The sequence below is a fragment of the Thalassophryne amazonica genome, chromosome 18 (genome assembly GCF_902500255.1).
Source record: "Thalassophryne amazonica chromosome 18, fThaAma1.1, whole genome shotgun sequence".
Classification (NCBI taxonomy): Eukaryota; Metazoa; Chordata; class Actinopteri; order Batrachoidiformes; family Batrachoididae; genus Thalassophryne; species Thalassophryne amazonica.
In genome coordinates this window covers 50,862,099-50,880,785 of record NC_047120.1, presented here as the reverse complement: position 1 = coordinate 50,880,785, position 18,687 = coordinate 50,862,099, and the positions used below count along the sequence as shown (strand labels likewise).

General features: G+C 39.2%; 1 protein-coding gene across 1 annotated transcript in view; it reads left to right on the top strand.

Moving 5' to 3' along the window:
• LOC117530754 (speckle-type POZ protein) overlaps window positions 1–18,687 on the top strand; it is a 35,744-nt gene that overhangs the window by 11,436 nt on the left and 5,621 nt on the right. Inside the window, exons 2-8 of the mRNA XM_034193673.1 lie at window positions 9,482–9,689; window positions 10,940–11,061; window positions 11,713–11,864; window positions 12,048–12,175; window positions 15,559–15,736; window positions 15,908–15,963; window positions 18,149–18,271. Coding sequence (XP_034049564.1) covers window positions 9,612–9,689; window positions 10,940–11,061; window positions 11,713–11,864; window positions 12,048–12,175; window positions 15,559–15,736; window positions 15,908–15,963; window positions 18,149–18,271 — 837 coding nt within the window. The 5' untranslated portion in view covers window positions 9,482–9,611. The remainder of the gene's footprint in view (window positions 1–9,481; window positions 9,690–10,939; window positions 11,062–11,712; window positions 11,865–12,047; window positions 12,176–15,558; window positions 15,737–15,907; window positions 15,964–18,148; window positions 18,272–18,687) is intronic.

The following is an 18,687-nucleotide window of genomic DNA, read 5'->3' as shown; positions in this document are numbered from 1 at the left end:
TTCAGTAACCACAACTGGTAGTTAAAATTGGGTGGTTAAGCATTTAACCTGTTCTCTTTGGTAGAGATTTTGTGGACTGTGCAGGCCGCTGGGCTGTGATGGAAAGTACACTCAGCAAAAATATAAACGCAACACTTTTGGTTTTGCTCCCATTTTGTATGAGATTAACTCAAAGATCTAAAACTTTTTCCACATACACAATATCACCATTTCCCTCAAATATTGTTCACAAACCAGTCTAAATCTGTGATAGTGAGCACTTCTCCTTTGCTGAGATAATCCATCCCACCTCACAGGTGTGCCATACCAAGATGCTGATTAGACACCATGAATAGTGCACAGGTGTGCCTTAGACTGTCCACAATAAAAGGCCACTCTGAAAGGTGCAGTTTTGTTTTATTGGGGGGGGATACCAGTCAGTATCTGGTGTGACCACCATTTGCCTCATGCAGTGCAACACATCTCCTTCCCATAGAGTTGATCAGGTTGTCAATTGTGGCCTGTGGAATGTTGGTCCACTCCTCTTCAATGGCTGTGCGAAGTTGCTGGATATTGGCAGGAACTGGTACACGGTGTCGTATACGCCGGTCCAGAGCATCCCAAACATGCTCAATGGGTGACATGTCCGGTGAGTATGCCGGCCATGCAAGAACTGGGACATTTTCAGCTTCCAAGAATTGTGTACAGATCCTTGCATCATGGGGCCATGCATTATCCTGCTGCAACATGAGGTGATGTTCTTGGATGTATGGCACAACAATGGGCCTCAGGATCTCGTCACGGTATCTCTGTGCATTCAAAATGCCATCAATAAAATGCACCTGTGTTCTTCATCCATAACAGACGCCTGCCCATACCATAACCCCACCACCACCATGGGCCACTCGATCCACAACATTGACATCAGAAAACCGCTCACCCACACGACGCCACACATGCTGTCTGCCATCTGCCCTGAACAGTGTGAACCGGGATTCATCCATGAAGAGAACACCTCTCCAACGTGCCAAATGCCAGCGAATCTGAGCATTTGCCCACTCAAGTCGGTTACGACGATGAACTGGAGTCAGGTTGAGATCCCAATGAGGATGACGAGCATGCAGATGAGCTTCCCTGAGACGGTTTCTGACAGTTTGTGCAGAAATTCTTTGGTTATGCAAACCGATTCTTTCAGCAGCTGTCTGAGTGGCTGTTCTCAGACGATCTTCGAGGTGAACATGCTGGATGTGGAGGTCCTGGGCTGGTGTGGTTACACGTGGTCTGCGGTTGTGAGGCTGGTTGGATGTACTGCCAAATTCTCTGAAACGCCTTTGGAGACGGCTTATGGTAGAGAAATGAAAATTCAATACACGAGCAACAGCTCTGGTTGACATTCCTGCTGTCAGCATGCCAGTTGCACGCTCCCTCAAATCTTGCGACATCTGGGGCATTGTGCTGTGTGATAAAACTGCACCTTTCAGAGTGGCCTTTTATTGTGGACAGTCTAAGGCACACCTGTGCACTAATCATGGTGTCTAATCAGCATCTTGATATGGTACACCTGTGAGGTGGGATGGATTATCTCAGCAAAGGAGAAGTGCTCACTATCACAAATTTAGACTGGTTTGTGAACAATATTTGAGGGAAATGGTGATATTGTGTATGTGGAAAAAGTTTTAGATCTTTGAGTTCATCTCATACAAAATGGGAGCAAAACCAAAAGTGTTACTTTTATATTTTTGTTGAGTGTATGATGGTGCTATAGCCATTTTAAGGTACTTTTGTATGATTCTTTTAAACTTTGAAGTACATCCTGTTTTGCCTCAATGATCTCATTGATTTCACTTAGTGAGGAAAAAAGAGGTGACTGAGCTGTGTACATGAGTGTAATATTTGGATACAGTCAGTAACAGGGTAGAGCTGCAGGTATTAATTTGGCAAGGTGATGGTCTAGTGGTTAAGCAGTGGGCTTGAGACTAGAGGATCCTTGGTTCAAACCCCTATCTGGGCCCTTGGGCAAGGTCCTTAATCCCCAAGTTGCTTCCAGTGTCTAGTGCACGCCTTGCATGGCAGCACCCTGACATCGCTATGTGAGTGTGAATGGGTGAGTGTGAGGCATTACTGAAAAGTACTTTGAACTTCTGATGTAGATCGGAAAATGCTATATAAAAGCAGTCCATTTAAATGAATGTTAAATTAATGCCCTTTTTTTAAATTAATTGTTTGAAAATGTCCAAAGCCTCTGATTTCAGGTGTGTGTGTGTGTGCGCACGTGCGCGCGCGTTTAAACTGAGTATTGTGTGAATGTGGTCACAATAAGACATTTGACTGTCACCTTGGGCTTTGCGAAACACTCATATTTTCACCACACATTTAATGGATTAATCTGGAAAATAATCATCAGATTAATTGATGATGAAAGTAATTGTTAGTTGCAGCCCTATGAAATATGTTAGGATTTTATTATTTTGTGTGTGTGTGTGTTTCAGGAAGAGGCAAAGCTGTGTACAAGATTTTCTTCTATATTTTTTCCTTGATGACCTTTTTATTTATGGCACGTTATATACTTGAATTGAATGTTCCCAATCATACGCATAAAGAGTCAATACTCTAATAATAATTAAGTAGACATAGAAAATAAGCATTAGATTAATCAAAAAATAATTAATAGATTGATAGATAACAAAATAATCATTAGTTGCAGCCTGAGATCAGGGTAAAACTGAAAAACTCAGTGTAATTAAATATATTTTTCTATCATCACAAAATATAGTAACATTATATCGCATTGATACTGTCTCATAAAATACATTTTTAAGGAACTTAGAAATAATTATAGCTTGCCTAATAAACCGGTTGATTGATAATATCCAATATGAGCCTTCCATCAACATATCTGTATCTGTTTTTGCCTATATGAAAACTTTACTTTTACAGAATAAACAATGTAGAAATACACTTTGGCTGTTGTAAACGTGTCATTACATAGCCATTGTTTACAGTGCTGTCATCAAGCATGGTTGGGAATCCCATCACTTCTTAAGCCTGGTTCACACAGCAAGATTTTCAGATTGTCTGTAGGTTTCCATTACCCGAGAGACCACACACACATGGAAATAAAGTAATCATAGATCTTTGGTCGTACAGTGTGTGGTGTGCAGCCATGTGGTAAAGACAACACACCACACATGAATAGATTTCACACAGGAATAGAGATCACACAGGAAATCTCACGAAATCTCTCAAAATTAAACGTGACTTCAGAATAAACAAACATGGTGGACGAGAAAGACGCAACGGAGATAAGTTTGTGGACTATTTCTAATAGGAAAAAAATGATAGAAAAATAAAAGGCGTAGTGCAGCAGATAACAGAATATTGATTGTGGAATCGTTCAAATGGTGATGCAAGCACCAAATTCAGCAGAAATACTCCTTAGACATTATTCTTTTGAAAAAATGACTGGCCACTTGAATGTTCAGTAGGCAGCCAGGTAGGGGCCAATTGAGGAATTACACAGGGGTCAAAAATTAAAAATGCTCCAATATATTGAAGAATGTACCACATTTGACTGATCATAAAGATTCCAAAAAGGTATAGTTTGGACTATCTACAACTGAATGTTCTGGAGTTATGGTGTAAAAACAGCAAAAATGGTGACAAAGGTCAATTTCAGTTTGTACAGGGGTCAAAAGTTAAAGTTACTCCAATTTTGGTAAAAAGTGGTGCAAGTTATTGGTTGAGTTAATAGGGTTTCAAAAACAAATAGTTTGCACCTTGTGTCATCCTTAGTTATCATGTTACAGGGTAACATATGTCACATGTCATAGAATCCAATGGATGTCCACACTGACCTTTAATTTGGAGACCAAGCATTCAACACTGTCAGAACTATTCCATTTATTAATCCTGTAACGGCAGGAATATCTGATAAGATTATCTTTAGCATCCTCATAATAATCGGGGTGTCCTTAAGATTGTCGCAAGGGGAAGATCGGGTCCAATATTGGCCTAATTATCTTGCCGTGTGAACCAGGTTAGTCACATTAGCTGTAATAGGCAGACAAAGCAACCACATGCCATTCATTTTCAATTAGACTGGACTTTTTACAGTGACAAGAGATAAATGGTTGCTATGCCACCAGTTAGGTGGAACCATAATAGATGAGAAGTCTATTTTATGCAAATGCTAAGTGATGCGACATAGTAAAGGCAGCGTGACATACGTTTGTTGGACATATTTAGAGGTATTTATTATAAAGTTCATGTTTAAACTGTAAAACATCAAGCCTCAGTTACATTTCTTTGTGTCATAACGGTTTGAGACTGATATGTTAAGACTCATTGCCATTTTTATGTATATATATATCTGTAAAAAAATTTACTCTCTAATGTAAGTACTTTATCGCTCCCCAAAAACCCCTATTGATCTTGCTGTAAAAATAATTGTAAAGGTTTTGAGTAGCCTAAAATGATTCAGTAGAGTGGCTTATTTCTGTTCAGGTTTACTTGTATTTGCAGTCAGGTCCATAAGTAGTTGGACAGTGACGCAATGTTTGGTAATTTTACCACTCTAAAAGTCCCTCTGGCTTGTCCCTTCTTTCACTTGGGGTTGCTACAGCAGATCGAAGGTGGTTATGCATGTTGATTTGGCACAGTAATGCCGGTTGCCCTTCCCGATGCGACTCCACATTACATGGAGAACGGGCAGGTGGGGGGTGTACCTTCTGCCTGGAAATAACTGCACTAACCGCTTGGCCACCACCGCTGCCTGGTAAATTTGCCTGTGTATGCCACCACAATTGAGGAGGAATGAAGCAATCAAGCTGTCATTGTCATACTGCCCCAACCGGTCCCAGCAGAAGACTGCCCCTCCCTGAGCCTGGTTCTGCTGGAGGTTTCTTCCTGTTAAAAGGGAGTTTTTCCTTCCCACTGTCGCCAAGTGCTTACTCACAGGGGGTCGTTTTGACCGTTGGGGTTTTTCCGTAATTATTGTATGGCCTTGCCTTACAATATAAAGCACCTTGGAGCAGCTGTTTGTTGTGATTTGGCGCTATATAAATAAAATTGATTTGATTTGATATAGCCTAGAGTTTCAACTTTAATTCAACAGTGTAATCATAATACCACATTAACATTTAGGAATTACAGCCATTTTTATACACAGTGCCTCCATTTTCAGAGCGCAGGAATTGTTCAAACTAAATACTATGATTGCTTTACATAATGACAACTCCGAAGGAGTAGTGGCTCCTATGGATGTGATTGGAGAGACTGAGGATAGTGCAACCTTTGCCCATTATGTCACCAGTTACAGCTTAATGGTGGAGTGGAACTGAGAAGGGTTTTATCACAAGCAAATAGGTTAGATTTATGCTAGAGGCTCCCGTGTGGCTTCTGGGAAAATACCTGAAGTTTCAGTTCTTAGTTTTAAGTAAACCCTCTGTGCCACTCGACTATGAAGAACATAACACTGTTTAGATTTCAACATGCAGCCTTTGAACAAGATCCAGGGTTCTCCCTAGACAATGGAATAACGGCACTGTGCCGTTATAGTCTCATCACAGCGCCTGAGGGTGATTTTGCTCAATGTCAGGCCACTATAGGTCAGTACAATTTATAGTGATGGCCTGTTCGGGCCTCTACAAATAATCTTAAAATTCTGTTTATTATGTTTTTCCTGTAGCAGAGTCAAATTTCTTCATATCTCCATGGCATCAAACTTCATTGTGCCCGCCATGTTTATTTTTGTCTTGCGCACGCTCCACTGGGGAAACAAGATTTGCTACGCAATCAGTGGGTCCGAGTCCGACGATTTACCCAGACTGACAACAAATATGAGTAAATTAATTTTTTGGTGGTTTCTTGTGGGATTTTGTACCTCAAAACACGCCCTTGTGAAATAAATCAAGAGCACCTGCTCTTCTTCTATTGCACTTAACGGCAGCTGGCATCCTTATTGATGCATTGCTGCCACCTTCTGCATCAGTCCGTTATAGCATTAACAATCCTCTTGATGAGTCCAGTGTCTTTCAAGTATTTAAAAAGCCAACACTTCCCCCTCCCACTTGACCTTATGTCTAAAATGCTTCCTACAGAAACTTCTTTCAGGCCTATTCTTCTAAATTCTGAGGGAAGCTCTTGCGTTTCTCTGAAATATTTATTATAATACATGAGGATATCCATAAATGACAAAAGAATGCCCTAAATGAGGTCTTGCCAACTCCTGGATGAACCTGTGCCAATACTATTGATAGCTGTCACAGAGTCAGTTCAATGTGCACAGTTTTATTAAATGTATTTAAGTAATATTGTGTGTGACATTACTGCCTGAGCATTCTTTAATCAAATTTATGATAGAAATGTACATGTAATGTTTTAGTTTCAATAAATGTTGTTGTGAGCTCATGAATTGGGTGCTATTGTGAGCTCAAGTATCTGATTGTCCAATATTTTAGAAACATGCCAAAAATATGTCGCCTCAGGTGATAATTGCCAACAGCACCGCTATACTAAAAATTTCTGGGGAGAACCCTGAAATCTCATTGTATATTATCTGTATTGCACTCACTTGGGCACCGCATTCTTGTTTGAGGGCGGCCGCTAAAGGGGTAAAATATGACACATATGACGTAATTTCTCTGCTTACAGATGAAAAACCACAGCATTTTCTATGAGTTTTTGAGCAAATTACATGCAAACAAAGTGAAAATGCAAAAAAAAAAGAACAGATGCCGTGGAAAAGTGGACATGCGTTACGGTTTGTTCATGACCCGAATCACAAACATGTCGAGGCAGTTTTGCAGGCAAGAGAATGTAGCTACTCTGGTTAGCTGTGTAGGCTAACACTTAGCGACACAACCTCGCCCACTCGTTTTGTCTTTCCTTCTTCACTGGGAACTGAAAAAGACACTTTTCACGACTGCTTTGGTGATTGCAGACAAAAACAAAACAGTACAACATTTGTCTGTGTGGTTATGCTGTGTATACGAGGGCTGTCCGTAAAGTATAGGTCCTTTTTATTTTTTTCAAAAACTATATGGATTTCATTCATATATTTTTACGTCAGACATGCTTGAACCCTCGTGCGCATGCGTGAGTTTTTCCACGCCTGTCGGTGACGTCATTCGCCTGTGAGCACTCCTTGTGGGAGGAGTCGTCCAGCCCCTCGTTGGAATTCCTTTGTCTGAGAAGTTGCTGAGAGACTGGCGTTTTGTTTGATCAAAATTTTTTCTAAACCTGTGAGACACATCGAAGTGGACATGGTTCGAAAAATTAAGCTGGTTTTCAGTGAAAATTTTAACAGCTGATGAGAGATTTTGAGGTGATTCTGTCGCTTTAAGGACTTTTCATGGTGCGAGACGTCGCGCAGCGCTCTCAGGCAGCGTCATCAGCCTGTTTCAAGCTTAAAACCTCCACATTTCCGGCTCTGTTGATCCAGGACGTCGTGAGAGAACAGAGAAGTTTCAGAAGAAGTCGGTTTCAGCATTTTATCCGGATATTCCACTGTTAAAGGAGATTTTTTTAATGAAAGACGTGCGGACGGATTGCAGCGTCGGCTCGCAGCCGCCGCGACGCTCCGTCACAGGAAAAACACCTCTGCTGGAAGCCTTAAGGACAAGTTGGAACATCTCCAGCTGATAAACAAACAATTTCTCATATACTCACTCCACTGAAAGCCATCAAAAGCCAACTGGATTTTAACAAATGGTTATCAACACGGAGGTGTTTTTCCTGTGCTGCCGCGCCGCGTCGGCTACGTCCCGTCTTTCATTAAAAAAATCTCCTTTAACAGTGGAATATCCGGATAAAATGCTGAAACCAACTTCTTCTGAAACGTCTCTGTTCTCTCACGACGTCCTGGATCAATAGAGCCTGAAATGTGGAGGTTTTAAGCTTGAAACAGGCTGATGACGCCGCCTGAGAGCGCTGCGCGACGTCTCGCACCGTGAAAAGTCCTTAAAGCGACAGAATCACCTCAAAATCTCTCATCAGCTGTTAAAATTTTCACTGAAAACCAGCTTAATTTTTCGAACCATGTCCACTTCGATGTGTCTCACAGGTTTAGAAAAAATTTTGATCAAACAAAGCGCCAGTCTCTCAGTAACTTCTCAGACAAAGGAATTCCGACGAGGGGCTGGACGACTCCTCCCACAAGGAGTGCTCACAGGCGAATGACGTCACCGACAGGCGTGGAAAAACTCACGCATGTGCACGAGGGTTCAATAAAAAGGACCTATACTTTACGGACAGCCCTCGTATATTGCACACGGGGAGTGGAGGTCCCCATAAGGGATCAACTCCCGCCGTATCACGCAGGGTTCAAACGAGACTGCGGTGCCCTATAAGTAGTAATGTTTCAAGTTTTGTGAAGGCACCAGGAGTGTATTGAAGGATTTGGCTACCTTGACCATGGACCTGCCCCCCGCCCAATTTAAAATCTATAATTAAATAAAACATATTTACCATGTTTTCATTACAGCCACACTGCTCAATTGGAAGAGCTACTCCAGTGGTGTTCATCAAAATAGACCCACATTGACCACATAAATGTAATGTAATTAAGTGCAATGAAGCAGTGCTACAGTAAATACACTTTCAAACATCAGTGTCAACTTTAAATGGAGAGAATATGCCCTACATAATTTTATTTGTTCCTGGTTTTACTTGTGTAAGTCTTGTAAATGGAATACAGCATAATTTCCATCACCTGTAGCCCCAGCCATTTAATTTCTGTACAGATTGTGTAAAAGGAGCGACACTTTCACACAGCGCTTCTTAGTACTGCTTCTGGTGTTGCCTGTTACCCATGTCTCTCCAATTTACCTGCAGCTCATTTAATTGAACATGTGCTCAACCAGGTGGGAGCCTGGAGTCTTGATCATCTCAAGTTGCCTGAACTAGTCGAGGTGGAGTTGGTCTCAATGGGGAAACATGTCCTTATTGCACTTAATTTAATCTGTTGACCAGGCATGGCCTACAGCTGTGTTTTGTTGAATCCAGCTGTGTGTGCAATTTGTGTTTATCTTGAAGAACGAATTGTCCATCATAAATACATACACAGCACTTCATAGTTACATAGAAGTGTTGAGATTGTCCTGTACGCCCTTCCTGCCACAGTCCTTAGGGGCAGTTTTCTACCTTGTTTATTTACAGTTCATTTTAAGACTCAATTGCTGTTGGAGCAGGTATTGATCTTGGAACAGGTCATCGATCTCCTGATGTGTCCCCCAATGAGCCAGAGAGTTTGTCTGCCACCAGCCCAACAGGTCTCATGAGCAAGCAGTGTGACCACATGAATTAAATGATTTTGAGTCTTACAAACATTTTTGAAGGATCTGGGGCCTGTGTCTTGCTCCACAGTGACCTGTGCCTTTTTTTTGTTTGTTTGCAACATTTTTGTGTGTACATATCAGGAGTGTATCAGTCTCAACTTCAAGGAAATACATTAAGGAATGGAAATACAACTTTAGTCTGTTAATCTTGGTGTTTTTGTTTTCAGGGGGCAAACTGCTTCCATGTCTTATGTACTGATGCAGATGGGCGTTCGGACTGAAGAGTGACGAGTGGAAGTGACAGGTCCTCCTCCTCTTCCTCACCCTCTTACCCCAACACCTTCTGTCACGCTGGCAATGTCAAGAGTCCCGAGTCCCCCTCCCCCTGCGGAAATGTCCAGCGGCCCCGTGGCCGAGAGCTGGTGCTACACACAGGTAAAGAGACTGCGGTGTGAACAAATAATTAGCAGGGCCGTGTGATGTATCAGAAAATGCTATCACAATATTTTTTTCATATTGTTCCATATCAACATTTATCTGTGTGTGTATGTATGTATGTATGGGTGTATATATATATATATATATATATATATACATATATATATATATATATTTTAAACCTGAAAATATTAGAGGGTTCATCTGTTAAATGTTGTCTTTTATTGTATTTTACTTAACAGAAAGTGCTTCACAAATATTATTTTTATAGTTCATATCTAGGGCTGTTGGTGTGAAATGACAGGAAGGGAGGTATCTCCTCATGTGTCATTCACCTGTGATTTTTATGGTTGTAAAATTTCTGCAATGTTTGTTCACATAGCGGAGTCAGTGTTTAAAAAAAAAAAAACCTTGCTTAGCTTTTTATTTTTGTCCTCAGCTTTAGATTATATTCATTGCTAAATATATATATATATATATATATATATATATATATATATATATATATATTCCTGTTCAAATGCAACTAGTTGAACATGTGAAGGTGAGGTAGAGTAATTACCAAAATTTCTCAGTGACTTATTTATATTTTTTATCCATTCTGAATACAGTTTTTCTGCTATTTTTATTGCATACACATTCCTGTGATGGTATAGATTTCAGCACCATTAGCTTTCTGTAAAAATGACCTCATTCATTTATTTAGTAGAGTGACTTTCTTTTTTTCCTTTTTATTTATGTGTTTATCAGGTGTGTATATTGAGTGGCCACTCCCATCTCTGTCATTTATACAGAGCTTTCTTGTCCCATGCAACTTGGCCATAAATATAACAAATGTCCTGTGGTAAAATTCTATTACTCCACCTCATATAAAATTGTGTCCCAATAGGGCTTGCTTCTCACTGACTCCACCCCCCACGCCCCACTTTTTTCTCACCCCATTTTCAGATTGTGCTTCACCATCAGTAGCTAAAATGAAACTTCGCAGTAGGAAATACTTAATAGATTTGTCCAAACTGAGAGCCAAAGCTTAACATTGACTAATTTTGTTGCGGTATTTTATTGTGAATATTATATCACCCAGCCCAACTAATTGCCCACATCAGTCATTTATAATTGCACCAGAAAAGACTTTGTTCTGCCGCTCTGTTATGCTACACAAACTGTTGTTGATCACACTGATCCAGTAAAAAAACAAGTGCCATTAAGCTGAACTTGTGTTTCTCTGTCTCTCTCTCGTACACCAGATCAAAGTGGTGAAATTCTCTTACATGTGGACCATCAACAATTTCAGCTTCTGTCGTGAAGAGATGGGTGAAGTCATCAAGAGCTCCACCTTCTCCTCAGGGGCCAATGACAAGCTGAAATGGTGGGTTGCCAAGATAGCTGACGGACCGGATCATCATCGTGTTCCAATCTATTCTAATATTGGAAGTACTGTATGTGAATTAACATACTGCAGCACCTTAATGTTGCAGTAAATAAACAAATGCCTTTGTATGCCTTTGTAACATGGACAGTTTTCTTTATGGAATCATTATCAAGTTAATCAATTCCTTCATAAGTCAGCTTTACTTGCACCGTATCTGCTATTACTGACAACAAGTGGTGTCTTGCTACCGTATCCTACTTGGTCTGCAAGGTTGGTTGTTAGGCTTGGTTTATTCCAGCTGTTAATTGCTTTTACCGATAACTGTGATTGAAATCCTACCCTTCCATTGGGTTGGGAGCTCGTGCACAAATCATTTGCATAGCTGTCAGAAAAGGGTGATTGTTGGGGAGAACGGTCCACATTCCATGGCCTTTGAGACCAAGGGACAAGACAGGTTTTTGGGCCCAACCATCACATTTGCACTGACACTTATATCCAAGTCCCATTTACTTTGTTGGGAGCTACTAGGAACTTCAGTGTGGGCATTGCTACAGTGGCATGTAAAGAGGACCTGGGAGGAAGCAGAAGAAAAAACAATAATTATGATTCCGTTTTCAATGCATGCCTCACTGCTGTGCCTATCCTCAGGTGTTTACGAGTGAATCCCAAAGGCCTGGATGAGGAGAGCAAAGACTATCTTTCGCTCTACCTGCTGCTGGTCAGCTGTCCAAAGGCTGAGGTGCGCGCCAAGTTCAAGTTCTCCATCCTCAACGCCAAAGGAGAGGAGACCAAAGCCATGGGTGAGTTGACCCTTTGTCATAGAGGCCATTTAACAGACATCGTGTGAAAGATAAGTGTTTACCAGGGCTTATTCCTCAAATATGCCATATGATTGATTGTTTTGTTTTTTTTTCCTCACAGGAGTATTGTCATTATTTAAACTTGACTTAAATGTGATTTCTGTGCATTTTCTTTGTTTATAGAAAGCCAAAGGGCATATCGTTTTGTCCAGGGGAAGGACTGGGGGTTTAAGAAGTTCATTCGCAGAGACTTTCTCCTTGATGAAGCCAACGGTCTTTTACCTGATGACAAGCTCACTCTCTTTTGTGAGGTATGAGCTGCATAAGCCTGAGACTAGATGCATAAGAAGGCAAAATTTGCTGAATTTATATTATTATTATCATCATCATCATTAATGTTTTAATGTTAAAGGATCTAGTATTGAAACATTCACTGACTGTATGGGAAAAACGTTCTCAAAAACTAATCAAAAAACTGTGTTCATTTGTGGTGACTTAAATATTTATCTGCTCAATCCAAATAAGCATAAAATAACAGATGAATTTATCAATATAATGTACAGTATGAGTTTATATCCAAAAATCACCAGGCCAAGCAGAATTACATCCCATAGTGCTACCTTAATTGATAATATATTCAGCAATGATATTGAGAATAACACTGTGAGTGGATTATTAATCAATGATATTAGTGATAATCTACCAGTTTTCATCGTTTATAATAGAAACCATCAGCGGAATCAGCCAGAGGAGAAAATAAAATACAGGCGAGTGCGGACAGAGGAAAACATGAACACACTAAAGAAGGATTTACAGGAGCAAAACTGGGAAAAGGTATACAGTGAAAGTGATGTTGATAGTGCATATGAAACTTTTTTACAAAAAATCATTATATGATAAAATTGTCCAATTAAACAAGACTACAGAAACAAAAAATCCATGCTCGACCATGGATGACGAAAGGGGTTACGAAATGCATGTAATAAGAAAAATACACTGTATAGAGAATTCATAAAACTAAAGACTAAAGAGGCAGAAAATAGATATAAGAAATACAAAAATAGATTAACTAATATTATACAGGTATGTAGGAAGGAATATTATAGTAACATATTATATAATAACAAAAACAATATTAAAGGAATATGGGATATATTAAATAGCATTATCAAAAATGGTAATAAAAAACAGAGTTACCCTCAGTATTTCATTGATAATAATGTCAAGAAGGAAAATGAGGATGAGGTAGTCAACGGTTTTAATAATTTTTTTGTAAATATTGGACCAAGTTTGGCAGAAAAAATTCCCGATTCCCAACCTGAGGATTGGGATAATAATCTCATAGAAAGAAATCCCTGTTCAATGTTCCTCACAGCAGTGGATGGAAAAGAAATTATAGACATTGTGAATAATTGTAAATATAAAACATCTACCGATTTAAATGAAATTGATATGGTGGTGGTAAAACAGGTCATTGAATGGATTGCAGAACCATTAACATACATCTGTAACTTATCATTTCAAACCGGTAAATTTCCCAATCAAATGAAAATAGCTAAGGTTGTGCCGCTGTATAAGACTGGGGATAGACACCACTTCACAAATTATAGACCTGTTTCTTTGCTTCCACAATTTTAGAAATTATTAGAAAAATTATTCAATAATAGATTAGACAAATTCATAAATAAATATAAATTACTTACTGATAGTCAATATGGATTCAGAGCACATAGTTCAACATCACTTGCATTAATAGAATCAGTTGAGGAGATTACAAACGCCATAGACCACAAATTACATTCAGTTGGAATATTTATAGACCTAAAAAATGCTTTTGATACAATCAATCATGACATATTAATCAATAAACTTGAACAGTATGGGATTAGGGGGTTGGTGTTGCACTGGGTGAGAAGCTACTTAAGTAACAGAAAACAGTTTGTGAAGTTGGGGGGAATATACATCATCATGCTTGGACAATGCTTGTGGCGTCCCACAGGGGTCAGTATTGGGTCCAAAACTGTTTCTAATTTATATAAATGATATTGTCAATGTTTCCAAAATATTAAACTTAGTATTATTTGCAGATGACACAAGTATTTTTTGTTCAGGGGGGGATTGCAGGAGTTACTGAGGAGGATCAGTATAGAAATGGGAAAATTGAAAATATGGTTTGACAGAAACAAATTATCATTAAAATTAAGTAAAACAAAATACATGTTATTTGGCTATTGTAATACAGACATACAGGTTCAGTTACAAGTCGAGGTGGTAGATATTGAAAGGGTACATGAAAATAAGTTTCTGGGGGTGATAATAGATGATAAGATAAACTGGAAGACTCATATAAAACATATACAAAGTAAACTGTCAAGAAGCATTTCAGTTCTAAACAAAGCAAAACATATTCTCAACTCACTCCGCATTCTTTACTGCTCACTGGTTTTACCATATTTACAGTACTGTGCAGAGGTATGGGGTAATACTTATAAAGGTACAACACAATCACTATCAGTAATGCAGAAAAGAGCTATAAGAATCATTCATAATACTGGCTATAGAGATCATACAAATCCACTATTTTTACAATCCAAAATCTTAAAATTCACAGACTTGGTTCATTTTCAAACAGTACAAATCGTGTATAAAGCAATAAACAATTTACTTCCAGCAAATATTAAAAATATGTTTTTTAACAGATCAGGGGATTGCAGTCTGAGGGGGAAATTTAATTTAAAGCATCAGTGGGCAAGAACAACATTAAAAGGTTTCTGTATTTCTGTCTGTGGGGTGAGGATGTGGAACAGATTGGGAGTGGGGCTCAAGCAATGTCCAAGCATGAACCAATTCAAACAGCGGTACAAAAATATGTTTTTTTTTCTAGGTATAGGGAGGAGGAAGGGTAATGAGGGTTAGGGTGTTTTTGTTTTTTGCTTCGGCTTGTAAATATATAGTATTTTGTATGTAAGTAGGTATGTGTAGGTGTATATTTATGTTTGTGTATATGTGTATGTATATATATATATATATATATATATATATATATATATATATATATATATATATATATATATATATATATACGGTTTAGGTGTGTAGGAATCTATGTGTATATATGGCAAAGGGTATTACTGGTTGTGGGGAAGAAGGGGTAGGGATAAATAAGCTGATGCTTCACCCTACCCCTTTTCGGACATGTTGGGTACACAGTAGGAACTTTTTTGTTGTTGTTTTCACTGATCTATCTTGTATTTGTTGTATCAAATGTTCGAAATAAACAGTTTTCATTCATTCAATGTTTAATCTGCTATTGTGAAAGTATATTCACTTGCACAGGTTTATTCTTACTCCCTCAATCAGTTTTTCATGAAACAGAATTAAAGATAAGACGAGGGGAAAAGGTGGAATAAATAACAGTATAGCAATCAGTTATTAAAAGTTATCTTTTTCCTTGTTCCTGATTAGAACATTTAGTCATATAAACCTTTAAAACAAATGCACCCCCTAAGCCCAAAAAGTCTGAAGTATTGCACACTGAATGACATCAACAGACTAAAACAATTCTTCTGTTTCAGGACTTATCCGTTTCTGCTTCAGCACGGCACACTAGAGCGACATGTGGTTACTTTTAAATGGTGCCTCTGTAAATTGCATAAGGAACATTTTGGATTCAAGCATTGTTTCCCCTCCATAGGTTAGTGTGGTGCAGGACTCGGTCAACATCTCGGGGCAGAACACCATGAACATGGTGAAGGTGCCTGACTGCCGACTAGCAGACGAGCTGGGGGGTCTGTGGGAGAATTCCCGCTTCACTGACTGCTCCCTGTGTGTGGCTGGTCAGGAGTTTCAGGCCCACAAAGCCATCCTGGCAGGTGAGTCAGTCAGGTTTCATATTTGTTCTTCTGTATTTTTTTCCCCCTCTTGCTTTCTTGTTTCTATGTTATTAAAGGATTAACATTGTGTGGTTGTTTGTTCGCTGTATATTTGATCTTACTAATACTCGCACTTAATGTTTCAAAATGTTTTCATTTTGGTTGTTTCAGCACGGTCTCCTGTATTCAGTGCCATGTTTGAGCATGAGATGGAAGAGAGCAAAAAGGTGAGGCCAAGGTCCCCCCTGAAGAAATAAATTAGTTTTGTTCCTCAATGGTGCAGCTGCTCACCTTTTCTCTTCTGTGTTGAAAGGTTAAAGTGAGTGAAGGATTGTGCACTGACAAAAGGCTACAGCACAAAAGTATGTGTTGAAACTGAATGATGGCACACATGAAATTCTGCATATGTGACTATAGCAAATGAAAGTGCAGGAGAATATGCCCAAATATTTTTTTCATACGAAGGTCAGTTCAGATTGCTTGTTACAAACTTTTTAAAACGATGTAAAGTTTCATCGGGTCGCATACTGTATGTGAGGGAGGTGACAGTCTGGTGGATGGTTGAAGACCAGAGGATCCTTTGTTCGATTTGCCGTTGTTGTCACAAGTTTAGCAAGCCATGGGCTTAAGACTAGCCAAAAATAAAAAATACAAAATGTCATTAATTATGATTGTTGTACTTGTTGAAACACTATACAGTGGATTATTAAATTACATAAATTGCTGCAGCGTTGACCTCCAGCAAAAAAAAGAAGAAAAAAGAGAGAGACTTTGAAGAACTTTGTGCCACTTAACCCCAGTTTTACACTGGCTGTGTCATGTGTGCCTAGCAGCTGAGTTGCTGTGGCTCATCCTTGTGTATGAATTTACACCAGGGAGTCTTATCAGCTGCATCTCTCTTGTGTCACTGTTCAGTCTATATGCATATCTTTCCATATCATTTGTCTCTGATAATGGCTTTCCTCCACACTCTTTCTTCTTTGAAGTGTACCAGTTATATAAATACATATAGACTTACCATCTGGACCAGCAGCTTTTCCTTTGTTTAATTACAAGGAGTGATTGAGAGGTTTTAAGCCTGACCCAGGAAATGTAGGGTGTGGTTCTCCATCTTTTACATTTTGAGAAAACGTTTCTCAACATTGCAACCAGTGAGTCAAAACTTCACACATTCTCAAGAAATGTCGGTTTCACAGAATGCAAAAGATGGAGAGCCATGCCCTACTTCTTCTGTGACTGGCTCAAAGCTTCCCAGTTGCCCCTCATATTTTTGTAATCCAGATGCTGTGGGTCATAGAACTCTTTGTGAGGTGAGTTGTAGAGCACTGAGAAAAATGGCTTTTTGTAACCCACATAGCTGCGAAGTAACTTTTTTTTCCTTCAATATTTATAATTTTCATTTCTGTGACCTCTTCCACAGACATAGAAACTCCAGTAAAAAGGTGCTAATTATTTATTCCCTATATTGTGTCATATTGACTGCCTACAGACTTGTGTTGGTTTTTGCTGTCTGACACTTGTGTCACGCATGAAAACTAGGCTTTTTTTTTTCTCTAGAGGGTTGCTGTAATCACAACGCAAGACATGTATCTGTGATACTTCTCATGCAGTAGGTGTGCAAGGCATAATCTTTTCACATGGTTGCTGAAAAATAAATTCCATGCACACACATCTGGTGTGTTTCACATCTAATGTGCTGCAAATTGACACAACCTTTACACTGAGATTAATATTTAGATCTGAAATACTTATGGTCTACTTTGACACAAAACCGTGTTGTTAAACTGCGTATTTGGTTCTCGAGTAATAAGCTAAATACCTGGTGTGTTTTAGTGTCAAATATTGCATCTAAGGTCGCTTTAGTTTAAAACTGGAATTCATTAACAACGTTAAATCTAGTCTCGGTCATTTTTGTTCACAACTCTTTAGTTTAAAACTGGAATTCATTAACAACGTTAAATCTAGTCTCGGTCATTTTTGTTCACAACTCAAGGTCGGTCATGTTTAGTGCTAGCCTGGCTTTCCTTCCATGCAGTGTGCGCTTTGGCCTTGAAACGTTTCCCCCCTCTGCATTATAATTGTAGCTGCTTAGCCCAGGTGCCGAGCAAGATAACAAGGAAACAAAAATGGTAAACACCATTTGTAGCCACTTGGATTGTAGTCCTGCAGTAACTGTAATGTAGTTTTGTAGTTGGACCAATGCTGTGTCGTGAACAGTTTTAATTCTCTCTTTGGAAACTTTCTTTGGCTGTCAGTCATTTGTATAACAAATAACTGCTTCTTTTGTGATGTAATACAAAATCATCAACCTAATTAGTGAGGATATCTGCGGGAAAGGGTGGAAAAACAAATCATAGGGGCACATGTCAAGGTGAAAAGCTTTAATCTCGGTCTCATCTTTGTTTCTGTCAGAACCGTGTGGAGATTAACGACGTGGAGCCCGAGGTGTTCAAAGAGATGATGTGCTTCATTTACACAGACAAGGCTCCCAACCTCGATAAGATGGCTGATGACTTGCTTGCAGCAGCTGACAAGGTAATATGATACAATAGTGCTACGTCTTTATATTTTGACGTATTGAGGAGTATTTGGAATATGGTGGCATTTTAAAGTAGACGTGTGTGTGAGAGAAGGGCTGGTGATTCTTAGAAGTCCACTGACTCTGTTCATATCTCTCCCTCTCTCTCTCTCTCTCTCAGTCTCTCTCTGTCTTGTTAGACGATGACTGATCCAGGTTCAGATTTAGTTGTCATACTAAATCCAAACCTGGGCTAGCTGGTGAAACCACATACCGCTAATTGTGTAGTATATTGTAGATGTTAATTTCCCAACCATTATGTCCCAACCTGAAAGCTGCTGTGCATCGTTCTGCCATCTTCTGTTGCTGTTCTGCTGTTGATGACTCATTTTCCTGTGTAGCCTTCATAATAAATGGATTTGAACCTAAATGC